This window comes from Urocitellus parryii, chromosome 1 (assembly GCF_045843805.1).
Source record: "Urocitellus parryii isolate mUroPar1 chromosome 1, mUroPar1.hap1, whole genome shotgun sequence".
NCBI lineage: Eukaryota > Metazoa > Chordata > Mammalia > Rodentia > Sciuridae > Urocitellus > Urocitellus parryii.
In genome coordinates this window covers 253,789,487-253,810,283 of record NC_135531.1, presented here as the reverse complement: position 1 = coordinate 253,810,283, position 20,797 = coordinate 253,789,487, and the positions used below count along the sequence as shown (strand labels likewise).

The following is a 20,797-nucleotide window of genomic DNA, read 5'->3' as shown; positions in this document are numbered from 1 at the left end:
ATATGTATATGCCCTATTAACATACAGGGCATGAAACCACAAACCCCTTTAGATTGGTAGAAGATTTCTGATGTTCACCTTTGTGACTCTTTGTTGCTGAATGAATATTTAAAAATATATTTATTGTACACTTCTGATACTATTCTCAAACATTTGAACAAGTCTTTATAAACAAGGTCATATTTGAGTTTGGGCTTAAAAGATGCATTTTTTAATCAGGTTAAAAAATAAAACAGAATTGCAGGGGCAAGGCAGGCAAAGGGAACAGTACTTGCAAAGGCACAGAGGTTTGAAAGTAGTCAATTTGGGAAATGGCAAGTGACTCACGATGTTTACAGGTTATGTTGGCCATGGAAGGGTGGCCAGCAAGAAGGGTGGGCAAAGAGGAAGCAGCTAGGTCACAAAGAGCCAGTGCAAATGAATTTCATGCAATAAGTATCCTGTGTATAAGGTATTTCATCTTGGAGGTAAAAGGAAGGATAACAGGGACAATCTCTTTATGCACCATATAGGAAAAGTTATTAGTTTTTATGAGAATATTGTTGAAAGCTATCTTTTTAAAATTATTTTTTAGTTTTACATAGACACAATATCTTTATTTTGTTCATTTATTTTTATGTGGTGCTGAGGATCAAACCCAGTGCCTCACAGCGCTCTGCCACTGAGCCACAGCCTCTGCCCTGTTCAGAGCTATCTTGGGTTGAAAAAGGAGATACAAAAATTTTACTGAACATTGAAAATATTTTAATTTCGTAAGCCAGTAAAACAGATAAATTTATAGTGACAGCATGGCCTAGATGTAAAAATATGTTGATTCCTAATATTTTTTTAAAATTCTTTTGCCTTAAGTAAAAAAGCATGTAAGCAGGCACTGAGTAAAATTTCTATTTTATTGAATGGGCCTTAATCATGAGAAAACTAGCAAGAATTAGGCCTTGCATCTGCTGTTCCAGCCTGGGTGAAAGAACTCGTGGAAGAAGTACAACCAGTTCCAATGGCCTGTGGGAGCTAAGTGGTGAATAACAACAAAGGCCTGGGGTTCAGTGACTTGTACTTTATAATCACTCTGTCATGGTGGGTTGCTAGAATACAAGCCCTGTCCTCCTCTGCCTGCCTTCTCACATTCTGCATCTAGAGGGAACTTCAGTGTAGATCTGACAACCCACCGGGTCACTCCCAGAAAAGCCACAAACACTACATCTATTGCCAACCATATCACTCCATCCTGAGATGCCTGGCCTGTGACCAAGTCCTGCCCTGAGGCCAGGAATAGGGTGTACACCAGAGCTGGCTGTTTTGCTTTCCTCTTTTTACTTCTGTATCTGAAAACCTGATAAATGTGTGTTTACTGTGTTCTTTAAGTTCCAGAAAAAAAAAATCAATCTGCTAAACCATGAAGATGGAGAAGGAATGATTTTTTTTAATCTATAATTATCTCTGTCCAAATTCCTCCAGCCAATTCAGAGAAACCATGTACACTGGCTTGCTAATGAATTTGGACATGGTTCTTGGAACAATAGGGAGACACCAAAGGTTGTTTAGGCAGAGGAGTACATAATCAGATCTGTGATTTAGAAAGGTAGCCTGGCATCAGCAGGGATTGAAGAGGTCAGGCACTGTAAGGGAAAAGGTCCATCTGAGGCCTCTGCAAGGATGTAACAGATGATGAATCTCTGGCCTACACCCTGGCTGTGGACACGGAAGCTAAGCAGCACAGAAGGGAGGATGGTGGGGGCAAAAAGAGAAGATGGAGAGGATGCCAAGGGTTTGGGCCAAAAGGCTGGAAGGCAATAATTAATCACCCAAAAGTGAGTGTTAGCTAATCTCATCATTTAATCCTTCATTAAGTGCAATTGGATTTGTCAGCCAAGGAATTTAGTTAGCCTTTTCAAGATTTTGGTATATATTCACAAAGTAAACTCCAGGAAAGTTATATCAATTTATTATATTATGAGTAGCTTATTCAGAGGCAGAACAGTAAAATGGTTCCTGACACTGGAACCATCAAGTGTTCGAATTCTGGCTTAGTCACCTAATAGCTGTGTGAACAAAAAAAATCTCATTAGGTATCATGGGACTGAAATGAGTCATTCTGAGTCAAGTGTTTAGGTTACTCAGAGCACTGCCTTCAGCTCAGTGCCTGGCATGTAGTCCCCCGTTTAGTATTATCTTCTATCCCTGTCTTGTAGTCAGTGTGGGGAAAACTGAAAGCCTAATTTTAAAGAAGGGGGACCTCAGCTCACTTTCTTCTTGTACTCAACATTGCTAATGTTGCTCAGATGGTCCAAACAAAGAAATGCAAAAGTGCTAAGGGAAAACAAAACAAAATTTTCTCCTGAAAAAACTTACAAGAGAAAGGTAAACACAAATTTCCAGGCACAGGGGTTACTCTGAGGTGCAGACTTTTGAAGACCCTAGAACTTGCTTATAAATAGAACATCTAAACAAGCAAGAGCAATTTTCTCCTTTCGTCTTCCCTTACTGCCTAATTTTCCTCTCATGCCATTTGCATAATGGATAAAAAGGCATCCATTATGCAAATAAATGATGGGGCTGCAAGGTTGCTGAAGCCAGCAGCCTGGCTGCAGAGGAAGAAAAGCTGCCACGGAGCCTTCCAACACCCTTACTCCAGCAGACTGCTTCACTAGCTGGGTTTCCAAAAGATGGAGGAAAATCATGAAGACCACAGGTCATTATTTTTTATTTGATTTGTTTTAAAAAGGACATTGAGATACTTTTCAGAAAATCAGGACACAACATGTTTATTTAGTGTGGTTATATGTAAAATCAACTTAATAGTATATATTTTATTTCAAATAGGGAAATTAAGTCTTATGTACAGCTTTTGCAATTTTAAACATATGCTGTGCTTTCAAAAGTGTAAGATTCCTTTTTTGACATGGGAAATGCCTGTCCTTCAAGTCTGAGAATTAAACTCTGGTAGATGCATTGAACATTCTCAGAATGGTGTGAACACATTCAACAGGAATACAAATTAAGTACCAAAATATTGGTGGGTTTTCAAAAACTTCATGCTGTTAAACTGACCTAAACTTCTAAGAAGTATCACCAAAAACTGATATGATTTTCTCTGGGAGTTGTAAATTGATAAAAACTTTACAAGAATGTCTATTTTCTCTTTCTACAAACACCTTCAAAACAAATATCATGAAAAAGAATTCTGAGCAAAAATCACCAGATGAATTGTCCTTGTTTGAATAAAGCAGCAGGAAAGAATTTCAAAACTAACTTCAAAATATTTTCCCCAGAGTCTGAGATATATATTAGAAGAAAAAGAAGATGGCTAAGAAAGAAACTGACCTTTATTTCTAGTATGGATTCTTTGGTAACCCTTAGCTCCTCCAAATGACTTTTTTTTTCAGGAACTTTTTTTATGTGATCCTCAGAGGATACAGTCAACCTCATCATTTACAGTCTGACTCCCCCCACCCCCACCCCCGATATTTCTTCAAGGACATACAATTCAGATTCACCTTCACTTCAGTTCAAGGAAAAAAAATGCATCTACTTACCTGAGCACCAGCAGCTGCAAATATATTATATATATATATATAATTTTTCAGAGAAAAGGAAAAGCCATTTTTTTAAGAAAAAAATATTAATAGGATAAAAGCCACACAGTCAATAAGATGATGTGTTTTCAACCAGGGGAAAAGCATACCACTAAAAATACACATACCTAATTTCAGAGCAGAAGGGGTTACTTCGATTTCCCCACCAATTGGTTTAAATTTGGCCAGTTGGGCAGCCACTTCTTTCTCAATAGCATCTGGGCTCTGCCGATCTGCAGGGTTTCCGCTGGGGCTCTCAAACTTGTGGAGAGGTTCTTGTTCATCAAACACAGCAATCAGCTACAAAAAGTCCAACAACACTAATTACTTTATAGGACACACATATCTAAGGGACACTGTATCTAGCTGATTGTGATCTTTATTTGATTTTAAAGAAAATGTCCTCTTCAGTCTTGAAACTTGAATGTTACTGTACCACAACTCTTAATTCTTCAATAATATTATGTCTATAAACACCATGGTCAGGACATAATGAATGGTTTGTTCTTTTGTTTATTTTGTCTATTCCTAAAATAGAGAACCAATTTTGGCTACCTCTCTTAAAGGAATGAAATGGCTGCCTCTTCCCCTTACCACTTTTTCTCTAATATCCCTAAAAAGACTTCATTATCTCTTTATTTCAAGAATGTTCCCCCAAATGAAAGTTAAATCTACAAAAGTTGAACATAAACATTCCAGACTCAAAGGCTAAGACACATTACAAAATCCCAATTATATCTGTCCTTCTAGACACAACTAAATCCCCACATTCTTACAGATTGTTTGTAAACAGTTTGTGTTTATCTTGTATATGTAGATACCCAAATTTTTTCCATGCTTATTCAAATTATTCTTTTCTTTCATGATTGACTCTGAGTGGACTAGGTTAACTTCAATGGATGCTAATGCAATGAGACTAAACCTTCACATTTTTAAACTAATTATATCCATTTTCTTCTTAATTTTATTTCATAAAAGAGAATGCTTATCATTAATTCAAAAACTTGAAATGTCTTCTCCAAGTCATTTTTCATTAAATAACAGCAAAATATTTTAAAATTTGTACTAGTCATGCAGACAGCAGACAAGTCCTAAGGGCAGGTCCAGTGAGACTGCGTTGTTAGCCAACAGGTTACCCCACCATAGAGGAACTTCATAGGTTTCTCAATAGCTGACGCAGAAAAGTCCAACACAAGTTCATGAAGAAGCTAGAGATGCTACTGTCAATTCAATGAAGTACAGCGAGTGTCAATGTGAAAACTGCTGGTAAATCTTTTGATATTTTTCATTCATTAAATAAAACAAACCTACTTATGATTCAAACATTTATTCAGGAAAGGCACTCAAAGCCCCATTCATCGGGGGAAACTTTTTGGCAATAGTATTAATAACACAAGTGTGGGGGTAACCAATCAAAACATCATAAATTCCAATTTGGTCTTTCAAAAGAAATGAATACAATTAGGGATATGTAAATTGGCTATTCAAAAATAATTTTCATAATTGACTACTCATTTCCAGGATGGAGACTTCTTTAATTGGAGAATCCAACAATCCTCACCACAGAAAAGAAATGCTTGCTCCCAAGGCATTCTTTTTAATTCTTGAAATTGAGCACAAGCATTTTCTATTTTTAATTGCTAGCACTGATGAACTGATTTGAGATAAGACTCAAATGGATTAATAATGAAAGATTATTCTAGTATAAAAATAATCAGTGGATCTATATATCTTTCTAATCATCTGGCCAAAATGAAAAGTTTTAACACCTTAAATCCTGAAAAGGAAAATAAAATCAATTTTTAAAAAGTTTGATGGAATTGCTATTTTCATCACCATTTCTACACCATAAGTATAACTTCAACTTTGCATACTGGTGAATTCTAACACATAATAATGATGTTAATTTCTATATACAATCAACTAGGCAGTGGTAAATTGTATTGGCACTGTGAAGAGTTTTGTTTAATACGTTGTACTTTTCTCTCTTGCTACATCCTTAACTGCAGCATAATCCATGTGCTTTAAATATTATGGTAAAGAGAAATAGAATATGAATCAGAAGTATAACACAAAAACCTAAAATTGTTAACTCATAAGTTAAATCACATTACCTATGCATTTTCTTTTAACAATACTTCACTGTTTTCCATACATTATACTCACACAAGGTTATAGCATATTTAGTAACCATAGTATACCTATTTGTCAAATGGGAGAACATAGCACTTTGGAGATTTTGTTTCCCAAGGTCATAGACTAAATGGTATCTGGTAATAGAATCAAGTCTTTTTTATTCCCAACCCAGGGTTTCAGATCATAATGTGACCTTTTTCAAAACCAAAAAGCCAAAAAAAAAAAAAGTGACCACACTGTAGAATACTTATATTTTGTTCATAAAGGCCTAATATCCTAAATAATATAAACTTCAGTTTTGGGTGATACAGAAATACATGACTCTTCTTGCAGATAATAACAGAGAGACCTGGGTATTCCCCAAATCTCATATTCTCTTTGATTAATTAATTATGTAACCTGTCTCCCATTCACATGATTGCTAGGAATTTCTTCAGCTAAACTTGGTTTGGATGAAAGAAAGTCTTGAGTCCTGGGAAAAGGAGAACCAGTTCCTGAATCTGTGGTGCCCATCTAAATCACTGTCTTCCAGGTGCTGGCTGAGAGGCTCTCTCCATCTAGTCTTCATCTCAACATTTGCAGTGCACATAGACTTGTGTCCAACGGATAATTCATTGAAATTGCACATTGTAGATTCTTGTTAACTAAATTACTTGATTCATTGGAACACCTACCTTACTGAGCAGCAGTGTTCCCAGAAGACAGTGCTTCAGAGATGCAGTGATTAGCATGAACCTGCACTCTGGTCCCTCAACAGAAGGCATGCTGGTTTCCAGAGCATCCAGGGCATGAACATGGCCTAGCTTACTTACCTGCTTTTAAACATATTCACACATTCATGAAAAGGTTACACCTACAGTAAACTTCTGTGGCTTGCAAAGGAATTTTGAGACACCTCAGGAGGTGTAATAACCTAAATTTCACACAAAATGCAAACAGGCAATGATTGATTTGGATGCGTTCCTCTGCGGCTGTATCTTCTGGGTGTCTTCTGGTCTGCACTTTCTTCGCTTGCCTTCTGGTACCTCACAATCCCTTGTGTTGTACTTCAGCTTTCAGGGCCTTTATTAAATTTCCCTTTGCTTATTCCTCTTCATTTCCCAGATTGTGTTTCAAAGAATGCTAAAGTGCATATGTCTAAATCCAGGCTCAGACAGTCAAGTTCCTAACCTCTCAAAAACCAAAGCTTTCCCATGGTCATTTGAATCCCAGTTAATAGCTTCATTCTTCCAAATTTCTCAGGCAAAAAAAAACTTGTGGTAATCCTTCAACTCTCTCCCTTCTTATTGCTCTGTCTCTGTCACCCCATGACACATTTGATATCTCAAAAAAAAAAAATTCAGATTCTGACCACTTCTTACCACCTGCACCATCACCACTTTGGACTCAGCTACCATAATTTCCTTGTGTTACTACAACAGCCTCTGGACTGGCCTCATTTCTACCCAGGCTTCTTTCCCTCAGTGAAGGAAAACTCAAACCAGCAGCCAGAACCATTTTGCTAGAACACAAGTCAGACCATGTCTCCTCTGACCAGACCCACCTCACCTGGATAGAAGACCAAGTCCTTGCACTGGCCATTAAGGTCTTTGACTCCCCATAACTTATATGATCTTGTCCTCCAATTATTCTCTCCTAAGTTCCCTGGGCTCCATTCCTCTGCACTATCATCTTCATTCCTACCACACTGTCTTTATATTTTCTGTTCTCCCTGCCTGGTTTTCCACCAGATACCCCACTATTTTTTTTTTTTTTTTTTTCCTGTGGTGCTTAGCATCAAACTCAGGACCTTATACATGCTTGGCAAGTGCTCTACCACTGACCTATATCTCCAGCTCAGAAAAGCCAACAGTTCAAAGATCAAAAAGAAGTAAAATAATTTTGCATAACTTAAAACGTTCATGGTTGAATAACAGATATGATTGCACGGGTGATATGTGCAACTTTGCACCACCAATATCTGTTCAAGGACTCAGACCTGTGTTTATACTTGAACAGTAAGGCAACTTAATCAATGTCTAGCTGGTCATGCATCAACTAGCAAGGTATGCTTGTGTCCATGTTTGTGTTTTGTGGAGGCTGAGAAGTGGCAGGAGTAGAATGCTAATTTCCTTGATAAAATTCCTAATATGCCCAAATGCTTAGCACAGAGCCTGTCCACAGGTACACAATGGAAGGCCAAATTTAACTTATTTTCCTAGCCCAGTGATCATTCCCTGGCTTCCAGAGTAGTCCCACTTGACTTGTTTATCCCTATTCTGCTTTTACTTTGTTGTTTCTCTTTAATCTCTTCATCACAGCATTGACAGAGGAACACAGAAAGTATCAAGATCAAACGCATCAAATGGGTAATTTTGATTCTTATTTTTTTTTTTTGGTCTCACTTTTCATCCCACAACAACACACAACCCTTGGGCATGTAGTCTTGCTCTTTCACGGTCTCTCCTGTGCCGACCATAACTCGAAGTACAGTACCAAGGCCTGTAGCTTTTATGCTGGCAAGTAAATATTTTAACAATAAATGCCACCACATGCATTTATTACCAAGTTCCTCAATATTCATGGTGTGGTTTATTCTGTTGTCAACTTGTAGCATTCTGTCACTTTTATAGCCTGAGATTTTATAATCTGATGTTATTATCCTTAGCCTATGTAGAGAATAAAAAAGAGCCATCCAAATGCTCATAGAGCATAATAAACTACATTTATAAAATCATTTTATTAGTAATTACACTGAGAAATATGTGGCTCTCTTTTAATTACATGTCAAGTGAACTAATGAACTAATATAAAGAAAGGCTTCTTTGCTGCACTGAGTTCTTTGGGTTAAATTATTGAACTTAACAATGTATTGCTATTTTTTGCTGTTTTCTACACATTCCATGTTACCACTATCAAGTAAAATTAAAAGACAAAGAGAAAAAATCCTACAAAGCAAAATTGGAATCATTTGTCTCAAATCTTAATAAACACAATTAAATCTAAGTAAGACTGTGAAATTACAACAATTTCACAAGTAGGGGAAAACACATTATCACCTTTGAGAGGGATTGAAGCACTGCAGAATTTCATTTAAATGTATGCATCTGTCTGAAACTAAATAACAATTGGCTATGAGAACTAATTTTATGCCACTTTAAACAAAGGTTTCAAAGTAGGTTCTTTTCCTTCATAGGAGTTTGACGGCAAGCTAAAAACATTTAATCTGGGTTCTTAAAATTAGCAGGCCCACATTAGCATCTTCATCAGATGCCAGCATCAGATCTAGCATCCGTGGAGCAGGTACACAGCGGCTCTGATTCTTAGATACTTCAGTGGATATTCAGTAAATGAGATAAATCTATTTTCCTTTCCTCCTCAAACTGAAAAATTGCAATAGGCGTCTTTATAAACTTTACAGCTTTAAGCTTCATTTTAAAGAAAGTAACACGATTTATTCAACTATAATAAGAACCCTATTTATCCTTATCACTTTTTAAAGAGGCATCCACTTAAATTGCCCCATAACAATGAAAACTATGCCTATTAAGAAACTACCCATATTTCAGCCCTAGATACATTTACCTCTTTAAGTATGTAGTCAGTTGCTAGGACATCAGGTGTACATTAAACAGGTTATACTGAATGATATTTTTCCCCTGAGTGATATGAATAAAAATTTAAAATGTAATCACTTGATGAGTGGGAGAAAATCTTGAATTTGGGTTTACTGCATCCTTTAATTTCTTTGCTCACAATTTATTAAGCCACCCTCACAACTCACACCTACTATTTGCAGGAGAAGCCTAAGAAGCCCTTTCCTCTGTGCCCTTGACCACACACAATACTGGTAAGGCAAAGGATCCCATGGAGGTCAGGTGGCAGCCAAGAAAGCCCTGATCCTCGTGGTGGATGAAAGAGGGGGACACCTTGGGAAAAGCACACAGTTATGGGAGCCAGGACAAGTTTCTAGCATCATTGGGATAACACAAATGTCAGAAATTATAAAACTCAATATACCTGCCTTGTCAATAATAATATTCCCGCTGCCCCTGGATTGCATATATTAAAAAATAACAGACACACAAGAAAATTGAAGATAAAATACTTGGATTAAGTAGGCTAGAAAATTCGTAAAGGTGATCCCAATCCACTGGGTGGCTTCACTTGCCATTTACCTAGCATATTGCTAGATAGCTCCTCAATTTTATCCAATCTCAAGGGCTTTGAAGGTCTCAGGAAGGTGTGCATTATTGGAAATTAAGACAGAACACAAGTTTGGGTGTTTAAAATGCATGGACACATACACACACAAATGGCTTTTCTTTAAATTGTTCTCAACTAAATCACACACATCTTACCAGCATTTAAAAAAGAATGTTATATCTGAAACAAGTATAGCCAACATTAGAAATCACAAAATAGTATGTAGAAAAATATTTTATGAATTATAAAGCATACATACATGTACAACATTGCAACTTCCATATTTGATGTTGTACAACTGGCTAAGTTTTATATTCTGCATTTCCTCATAATAGCTATTTTCTAACCAAAATCAAAGCTGAAATTGTCTCAGAAACATACTTATTAGTAATGTCTTAGCCAAGGGACAGTGCAGCTTCAGTCGTCCAGGGTTAAGTCAATGAATCTTGGCAGGCAGTAACTCACTGGTACCTAGGGCTGATGTCTCTCTGCAATCAAATGTGGGGTTGCCTTTGGACATGTCTCTGCATCTCCTAGAATTCAGAAAGGGTCTGGATTCACATCCCCTTATATTCAACTACATTGCTATTACCAAGTACTCTTCCAATATATAGATTTGGACATGGTCTTGGTCCAGCTTCAAGTTCTTCATCATACTCTTTCAAGGTCAAGACTCCAATCCAAACCCCTTAACCAGGCTCCCAGGTGTTCCTACTATTCCATATCCAGGCTTCTATCACTTCCTGTTATATAACATGGGGATCTTTGATTCACCTGCCTCTATCTCTACGTAAATTGTCCACTAGTTGAAACCCTGTGTTATATCATTAAAATATATTTAATCTTATATAGCTCTTATTATGGGCTAGGCATTGCTCAATGTATTCACAAACATTATTTTACATCAATCAGAAATTCTCTGAGAAAGGCATTATTCTCCTCAATTTGTAGATTAGAGAACTAAAGTATGACTGTGTTTGTATTCTAATCTTCTGGTATCATACTTGGTATGTGGAAAAAAATCACTCAGGTAAATAGGCAACCAAAGATCTCTGCTATACCCAAAAGGGAGGGTAAAACTGTGTTATAAGAGGGCTTACATTTTATGTAGACACCCTGTGTCCTGGATTTCCATTCAATTAGGAAAAGGTCATTCCATAACCATGTGTGCTCCAGTGTAACCATGTATACACAGCAAAATAGCCTATCCATCCTTGAGTTTTGATGGGAAATTGCATTTTATAATTTCTCCATCTAAAATCTATTTAGTCTACTATGATCCCAATTCTGTTTTCTGGTAGACTACATCTATGTATTTGATTTTCTTCCAGAGGAAACCTTTAGAAATTGTAAAACTAATTTGTACATTCACATACCTAGTTTTGAAACAAATACAACTGTACAGTGTTCTCCATGACATCTGACTGTTAGAAGAACCCTGCTTATTTGCACTAATGACTGCAATCCAGGGTGTATTGCTTAATTTTGTGGATTAATGAGTAAGCAATCAAATGTGATTTTAAGTCATGAATATAACAAACATACTATTCATTTATTTTGACAAGTATTTTAATTTATGAGACTTGGCTACAAATAGAGCAGTCTATTTTATAAAAGAAAAAAGAAACCTCCCTGCTTTTAAGACAACCCAAGAGCTCTCAGATAATAAACCTCTCTAGAAAATGATGACAAATCTAACACCTTCTAAAGAATTGATAGCTTGATAGAAAAAACAATGAGATCTTACTATATCATTAAAAATTTCAGAGAGATATATTTTGCATGCACCTGAGTTGTATGAATATATTTAGGGTTTGCAAACCATACAGAATAGTCAAAAATAGGCCTGAGGCAGATGCTATGGGCACACCCATCCCCTGGACTGTCATCTTGGTACCCCTAAAATACAAGTTTTGGCAGGCAGTTTCCTATTGTGCCTGACGTGGCCCCATGTTTTGAGCTAGAGCTACTTCAAGTCCAGGTAAAACAGAAACTGTTCTCAAAATATGGGGAAGGTCACAACACCCTGAAATCTTGCTGGTGATTAATTGGTACTACATTTCGTCAGATTAGTTAGGGAGCAGACTCTTTAGCACAAATACATTTAGCAAATTGGTCTGAGCACTGGCTGATTGACCTCATGACAGGTCCAATGATGTTCTACCTTCTCCAGCATTTCACGACAGCTGAACAACAGGTAGAGACTATGAAAAGGTCAGCATGCAGCATGATTGAGGGATGAGGAAGCACTTCTCTTAAATATTCCATTTAGACTAAGACCTTCCTTGTCATGGGTGACGAGTCTTCAAAGCCAATATTTAAAAAAATTAACACTGCAATTGCAGGTGGGCTTAGCTGCTGAGCTCCTTCATCGGAGAGGTAGAGCTAACCTTTTCCTTTAGCTTCTAATTGCTCTCCATCTCCTTCACTGGTGATAATGTGGCTAACCCGCTGAGATGGGTGTTGACTTTGGGAGCATCTAAATGTCAAGATTTGTAATTATGATTGTGGGTGTATGAAATTTACATCGAATGAGGCCTCGCTAATTGGGGATGTAGAACAAGAAGGCTGAGGTCCTTGCTCCTTCCTCACAGTAACAGGTGATACTTTACCTCTTCCAGCGTAGTTATATTTTAGGTTTTTTGTCTCTAATTACAGAATGATGGTCTTTGCAAGGTAGCTGTACATTTATGAGTTTAGTACAAAGTTCTTGCTAAAGCACTAGAATATATTCTATAGGCATATGATTATGATTTATTTCTCAAAAAGTTGAAACACACTGAGCCATACTTACAGCAAATAAAGGAACACAAGTTTTGAAATTAGGACTGGACTCAAAAATCCAGGTTTCTGTGACCATTGACAAGACTCGCTTCCTAAAACAAGTCCTTCCACTAATACTCCCAGACCCAAGGGCCATATTTCTACTTTACTACTTTGGAATTTTGTTTTCAAAGCAAAAATGTAGGTGAGGAGGATGTGGGAATCACAAACTCCCTAACTTCCCTGCAGCAAATAGTGTGTATGTAAGAAAGAGTAGGGACAGAATGATCATAACTACAAAAGGATCAAATTTCAGTGATTTCCCTCATCGTCTCTTCGAGGTATATACTTATACATCTTAATGTTACTTAACTAATGCTGCAAAACATGTGATTTTGACTTCTGATATTTTCAATTAGGATTTTCCTCAGAGTAATTTTCCCTAATTTTAATCTATAAGAAATGTAGAAAATTCATATCTTATCTGAATATTTCAAGCATATCATAGATAATTTTGTCATTTTCCTATTCTAGACACATGAAAGTATAGCTCATCTTTGCATAGTCCCTACACTAAGTGCTATTATTTTTCAATCATTGCTAATTTTGCAGATGAAATTGTATCTTACTTAAAATTTAATTATTTGATTACTGGGGACATTAAAAATAACTTTATGAGCCATTTTTACTTCTGTAGTGCATTGTTCAAACCCTTTGCCCTCCTTTTTCATTTCTTGTATTACTCATTAACATGTATAAGAACTTTTTAAGCATATTAAGTTTTTTTAATTTGCAAATTTAATTTTTTGTCAGTTTACCTTTCAATTTTATGATGTAAAATTTTTCATTAAATGGTATTCCCTTCACTTAAAACTCTTATTAAATCTTCAAAGGTCCTTTGTAAATGGGCACTCACATGGAACAAGTAATACTTTATGAAGGGCAAGTAGTTAAACAATGTTGGTTTTATTTAATTTACTGCTTTGATAGTCCCTTAAGAGAGAACAGGTGGAAAATGTTTGATTGATAGGCCTTTGGTTTTTAAATCATACATTCATATTCTAAACAAATACAGATGGATGAGAGCTATTACAAGAAAGAAATGCACAAATAAAATTCAAATATTTCAATGATTACATAATCCAAGTGTTTCTCATTAATTTCTGCAAATTCTTTGTTCAATTCCCACATGATCAATCCAATATTGAAATGCAGAAAACAAATTCACAAATTTCATGTTAAAAATCTTTTGAGTGCCTGAACACTTTACGATTATGTTAGTTATTTTCTGTACCCCCCAGGGAAAAAAATATTTTATTATCTTTCAGTTTTCCTTCTATTATCCCCTACTATCCAGTTATCAATCATCTCTGTGGTTTTCCTATAAACTGCTGTCTCTGTGTCCCACAAATTGCCAACGGTTAAAATCTCTAGAAAGGATCTGACCATTGATAGTGATGGATAAAAAGTGTGTGTGTGTGTGTGTGTGTGTGTGTGTGCGCGCGCGTGCGCGCACGTGCAGCGCGCACACACACACACACACACACACACACACACACACACACCCTTACCACTCACTCAATTCTTTTGATTGTTTATTGGATTAAGCTGTCCTATTGCCTGACTCCTGGGTTTCTAGCTATCCTTCTCTCTTATCAAAATGCTCTTGTTTCTATTTCATCATCCAATCTGTTCTGCCAATGATTCTTACTTTCCTGCAAATATCAAACAATATTTATTTCATCTACAATATGTAAGTAACATACAGGACACTTTTCAAAGAATTATTAAACATGAATTCTCGAACAGAGTTAAATCTATTAAGTAAACAGAGAATGGTCAAATTCTAAATACCCAAAATGAACCGAAAAATACATACCTAGAACAACAGTAAACTGATGTGAAGAGGCTAATGTGGTGGTGTGTCATTGAGTTAAGAGAAAGTCACAAAGCACAGGAGAACTGGGACGGACTTGCTCATTGGCAGTGTCTTTTATGGGAAAAGGGCAAAGACATATGGGAACCACAGCATATGATTGTTAAATGCATGAATATTGTTAAATGATTGAGAATATAAACTTCTAGGGCCCAGCACATCATGAGAATATGAAGCCCATCATCCAATACTTTGAAGTATTTCAAGATGGTGACAGCAAAGGATCAAACTAAGTGAGGGGCCCTTGGTTTGTGAGAGCATGCAATCCTAAGCAAAGCACCTGCCCAGGAAGGTAGCCCCACAAAAATCATGTGGCTTAACCCTTATGCTGATTTTGTTTTCTCCAAACAACCTCTGATTGTGATTTGACCTCCCACATCAACTTCTCAACAGGGAAAATATATGTTGGCCAGTGAATAAAATATCTAGTTCCCTTGGCAGGTTTTATACATCTGCTTATTGTCCAAGTGAACTTTTTGGTAACTGGAGTCAGAATTCTTGAGTCAAATAAACCTAGAGCAGTGAGAAGACAGAGTATATGGAACTATAATTCTTGTACCTGGATTGTGGTTAAATAAAAAAGAAAATTTTTCAGTATATACTTGGTGAGACCTCTTGGGGAAAGTCCTTAATCTTTGGGGATTCTTCCACTTGGACTTCGAGCTCATAGTTATTCACTGAAAATATAGAATTGGCTTAGAAGATAGTTTGAATCAAAGGGAAATCCACTGATGTTTCTTTTCATTTCAATGCAAAAGAACTGCAGAATAGGTTATTTTCTGTTTATTTTAGGTTGCCTACAGGACAACATCATGGTTTCTTTCCTAGGCCTTACAATGTCTTCAGTAGCCTGAAACCAAATACAGCATCATGCCCTCTACATCTATGCTGCTGCCCATCCCCTAGGTCTCTATATTTATCAGTACCCTCCCCCCAATGCATGGTAACCTGGACTCCAGAGTTAGACTCTCTCAGTGGATTGAATCACCATCTAATTGTAGGGAAGCTCTTTAGCTTCCCAGAGCTTTAATTTTTTCATACACACAAGAAGATAGATAGAATATTTGCCATATTCATTGCACACCATATCAGATTATATTATCTTACCTATTTTCCCTGACAGCCCTAGGAAGTAGTTATATCAATATCTCTGAAATGGGGGCAGGAGTATGAGAAATTAGATGGCTTACATGGTCAGTTAAGTGATAAAGCCATCATTAGAAGCTACTGTTCCGACTTCAACACTCCCTTGTTATCAGGTGCCTACCTCAGGAAGTGTGTGACATGGGGTAGGAGGCAGCAGAGTGTCTGCATACAAAGGAAGTGCTCTTTAATGTCAGTTATCAATCTAATTAGCACCATCAATGCTGATCCAAAGTCCTGCTCATCCTTTAAGACCCAAATCTGTATCTTGGTCAATATTTGGTCTCTAGAGAGGACTTAATAAGTGTGCATTTAATGAATGAATTTATCTTTATGCTTTTAAATAAAAATATATAAAATCCACTTTAAAAGACCAAGTAACTCCCAATCCAAGAACAGTACTTGATAAGATATTTGACTGGTAAGACATATTTGATTCATAAAACTCAGACTAATACCTGAGGAATGCAGGCATTATCTGGTACAGAGTATGTTTATCAAATACAAAGATATGGAATATTATTTGTAGGTATGTTGCCTTGTGAGGTAATAATAAGAATTACATGACATATTAAAATAAAAACACAGATGCTGATTTAACTGTGTAAGAATTGGGGGAAAGACATTAAGTAGAGTATAATATTCATCTGACATTTTGTACCTAGAGTTTTTATGCAGGGAATATTGATATAGGGATTAGGAGAAGAAATTCCCATTTCCATAGAAACACAGCATAGTCTCCTAATGAGACAAAGCTGCAAGTGCAGACAGTACTAAACGATTTTATTTTAAAAGTGCATATTTGAAGTTCTTGGGAGAGGAGACACTTGCCATTTTGCAATATTTTTTCAGGAAGGCCTCATGGCTGGACACGGTGTGTGGTACTATTTCAGAAAATGCTCTAGAAAGCTTGTACAGTTAATCAACCTTAATTTAGAAAGTCTCCATCCTATAATTTATTTTGTTTTTATATTTAAAAAAAAAGACTTGGAAAGGTTCCTGTGAAACATGGAAAAGTACCAAGACCTGTTAAGGATAAATATTTTCTTCTCAGATCCTTGAAGTCAATGAAAATGATTTCATATAATGAATCACCAAAAGAAAAACTTCTATTTTTATTGGAACAAAATTAATAATTTCTATGAATCCAGAGGACAAACAGAAAGTAGACACAAGCAACCCATGGCGCATTCCTAATGTTGCACTTGGAAAATCTCGTGATATAAATATCAGAGTATTGAAGACAAAATCCATGAGACGACAGATTTCTTTTTTACTTTTAATGCTCTTGGTCATTTTGTGTGTGCTGGGAAAAAAATTATTTTAAATGTGTTCATAACTGGGAACTTTGGGGCAAAGGTAAACCCATTTATCTAGTCAAATCCAAAAAGCAGTTTAAAGTAAGCACAGAACATGCAAATTATTCTCAACGAATACAGCTAAACCTGAAAAATTTAAGTCAAATATCACATATCTCTAATAGTCTTGCTTGGAGCTTCAGGGGGAAAAGCATCATTTATTTGTAGCTGACAAATACTATATTCTTACTAATTTAATAAGCAGGCACCATTTTCCCTGCCCCTGAAAATTTATGTTGGTCTTTGGACAGACTTGGCTGTCTTTTTAAATCTAGTGGTCTGTGACCATGGAGGGCTTTAGCCAAAGGGAGAATGACTCCATAAATCCTCAGAGGCTGTCTCACTATAAATTATAGTTTGAAGGTTTCAGGACTATATGAAAAGCTTTTGAACAAGAAAAATCAACACACACCAACACATATGCATTGGAAGTTATCCTGCTTCACAACAGGATGCATTTTTCAATCTTTTGAAAGCAGGCACACATATAGTCAGACAGAGATGTAGCAATACCTGTGGAGACCTGCTACTTAATTATGAAGAAATCTGGTCACATTACATCATGAGCACATTCGTGTACAAAGTAGTTTTTGATACAAAAATATGATTATGAAATTTCTGTTCTTGATATTTTACAAAACAAGAGACCTATTCATGATGCCATCACTAGAAAGCAAATTATGTTGTTTCAAATAATTGACTTGTCACTTCCCTTTAGAATTCCTGTTAGAACTCTTTAAATCATCATAGGTGTTATTTAGAAACCTCTCAGACTTAACTGGCAGATAAAATGCATGGAAAAAAAATCTTGAGATTATAGATTAGCCATCAATTCTAATAAAATAACTGAGTCCTGGAAAATGAATTTCTGAATTCACAATGCTACCTAATAACTAAACAAGGGGAAGAGCTTAACCAAAGACTTAGGGTTGCAGCTTTATAAAAATAATAAAAATTTACATATCTTTAAGACATGCAAAGGAGGTCTTGAGTCATTTTGGGCACCACAGTTCCATCTACCTGTTTATTTACTCTGCCTGGACATATACCCAACATTCTCCACTTATTTACTCATTTACATAGTTCCTTCTAATCTATACTTTTCCATGAATAACATACGATTGTCAAAATGAGATTAGACTCCAAACTTCTCAAAATGAGAAGTTTGCAAATACAAAATAAATGATGTTCTTTAAAGACAGAATTCCTTCCAGAAGTCAATTCTGGCATCACTGGCAAATTACATATGCAAAGTGCCACCTCTGTGAAGGCTAATTTTATGTGTCAACTTGACTAGGCCACTAGGTGCTCAGACATTTGGTTAAGCCTTAATTTTGAGTATGTGGTAAATTTTTTCTAGAAAAGATTAAGATGTGAATAGGTAGATTGAGTAAAGGAAGCTGCCCTCCCCACTGTGAGTGGCTTTCTTCCAAGCTATTGAGGACCTGAGTAGAATAAAAGTCAGATTTAGAATTCGTTCTCTCCTGTCTGGAACTTGAATGTTGGTCTTTTCCAGTCTTCAGACTTGGACTGAAACATGAGCTCTTCTTGAGGCTTCTGCTGGTTTGGGGACTGTAATCTACACCATCAGCTGTCTTGATTCTCAGGCCTTCAGACTTGAGTTGGATCCACACATGGGTTCTCCTGTGTCTCAAGCTTCCTGGCTGCAGATTTTGGGACTTCTCTGTCTCCTTAATTACATGAGCATTTAATTCCTTTAAAGCTGTCCATCTACCTGTTTATTTATCTGTCAAATCTTCCATGTACACACATGTATAGATACACACACACACACTTGATCCAACAACAAACAAAAATAGAGCTTTAAAAAAAGGTCTCAAACCCAGAAGGAGAAGAAGTATCTTCAATGTTCCTCAAAATATATATATATAGTTTATCAGATGATAAATTATGGAATCCCCAGGGTAGAGTTGATTAATAGGAAATAATGGAGAAGAATGGAAGATTTCCTGGATTCAAAGAGGGAAAATTGAGTTGAAATAGATGAGAACTCAAAAGTCAACACAGACTCACAGGGCACATTCTAGCCTTGACTGTGCCTCAAGGAGTGGAAAAGATTAAATGATCTTAGGAACATTGTGAAGAACTTAGGTGAAATGTTTGGTTCCTGAAGTCAAGGACAGTTCCTCAGTGCACAACACACAAGAAACATTGGGTTAAGAACTGAGGGTGCAGCCCCCTATCCCAGGAACCCATCAGTTTAGGGAATGAAGTGCAGATGAATATACAAGTCAATATAAACAGAGTGACGTGGGACTAAACAGCTGAATGAGCAACATACCAAGGCAGGAAGGTGAACAGGAAGAGTCATTCTGTGTTCACAGGGATGCCATTCAGCACAGCATAGAGTGGAAGATAAGATTTAAGCTAAGACTTAATTACCGTGATCTTATAGGATAGTGAGATTGGGAAGCCCCTCATAAAAGAAAAAGGAAAATACCCATGAAGACAGAGGAGTAGGAAACTGCAAATTCACAGTTTGTGAAATGCCAACCAGCTCATTGGTTGTGTTTGGAATGTAGGTCCCTGGAGCTTGACAGGAAGCAAAATAGAAGAAATGAGCCTGGAATGAAAGGTCAGAGACAAAAGTACAGGACTGTGAACGTCTCACCCACACGTCTTTCCTATATTAGTGCATGTTTTATGACAAAATGTGGCTGGTGTCTGTTAGTCCTGTGGTCCTAATAACGACTCTCTAAAGGCCACCTCAAAAAATTTGGAGACCAAGATTAGATGTAAAAGGACATGCTGTGTGAACATGGTCTGCTGTGTGTGGGTCACATTCTTCACCCCACCTCAGTGTCTCCCTGTGAAAATTTTAGACACCCAGTTTGGGAACTTGAAATTCGAGTTATCTGACAAACCTACTTTGTGCAATTTTTTTTCTGGCTCCCCCAGTTCTTGGACAATTAAACTATGAGTCCACATAGGCTGTGCAAGGGGATTGGGGAGAGAGAAAAAGAGAGCGAGAACGAGATGGTGGGGAAGGGCAGAGGGAAGATGAATAGGTGGTCTCAAATGAGTGAGGTCAGGTACAATGGACAAAATCACCCTACCAGCTGCTGAAAGAGTAGACCTTTTCACTAGAAAGCTTTTCTATATTTAAAAAGCTCCTGATTATTTTAAGTTTAAAGTAACTAATTGTAAAAATGTCCACATTGGAATCAACAGTTGCATTTGTAAAGTATGAAATTATAAAATAGCTGCCTAGGTGATGGAAGAATTAGCAAGGTACTCTGCCTCCAGACTGAAAGAGAGCACTTCCCTCAAACAGGGAGTCACCAAAGAGGTGGAGATGGCATGGAGGCTGCCTTGCTTGTGCAGAGCCAGCCAGGGGAAGCTGGCAGCTGACAGCTTGATGGATTGCTGTTTATGGAAGGGCACATCTTCTTGCCCTCTCAGGTGTCCTAGAGGGAACTGAGGGACAGGAGCCATTGACAGGAGCTCCCCCGGAGTTGTGCCTCACCCTTCAGTGCTCAGCTCTTGGTGCCTTAAGAAGCCTCCAAGGAGCCCCCGGCCACTGGAGCTGGTTCTGTTCAGAGGACCACTGTACAAACACATCCTGCTTTCTCTGTTCTCCAAGGCTACATTTTAAAAGTCAAGGTAGCTTCCCTGTTGTTGCTAAAGTGTACTTCATTTTGAATCTGTGGTGTTAGCCTCTTTAATTCTTTCTGTTGTATTCT

The 20,797-nt window shown here is 37.0% G+C and overlaps 1 protein-coding gene across 2 annotated transcripts in view; it reads right to left on the bottom strand.

The window, feature by feature from the left end:
* The window catches only part of Pard3b (par-3 family cell polarity regulator beta), a 986,773-nt gene that overhangs the window by 608,439 nt on the left and 357,537 nt on the right, over window positions 1–20,797 (bottom strand). For both annotated transcript variants that reach the window (XM_077803361.1, XM_077803362.1), the window contains one exon: window positions 3,701–3,872. In XM_077803361.1, the coding sequence (XP_077659487.1) occupies window positions 3,701–3,872 (172 nt within the window). The remainder of the gene's footprint in view (window positions 1–3,700; window positions 3,873–20,797) is intronic.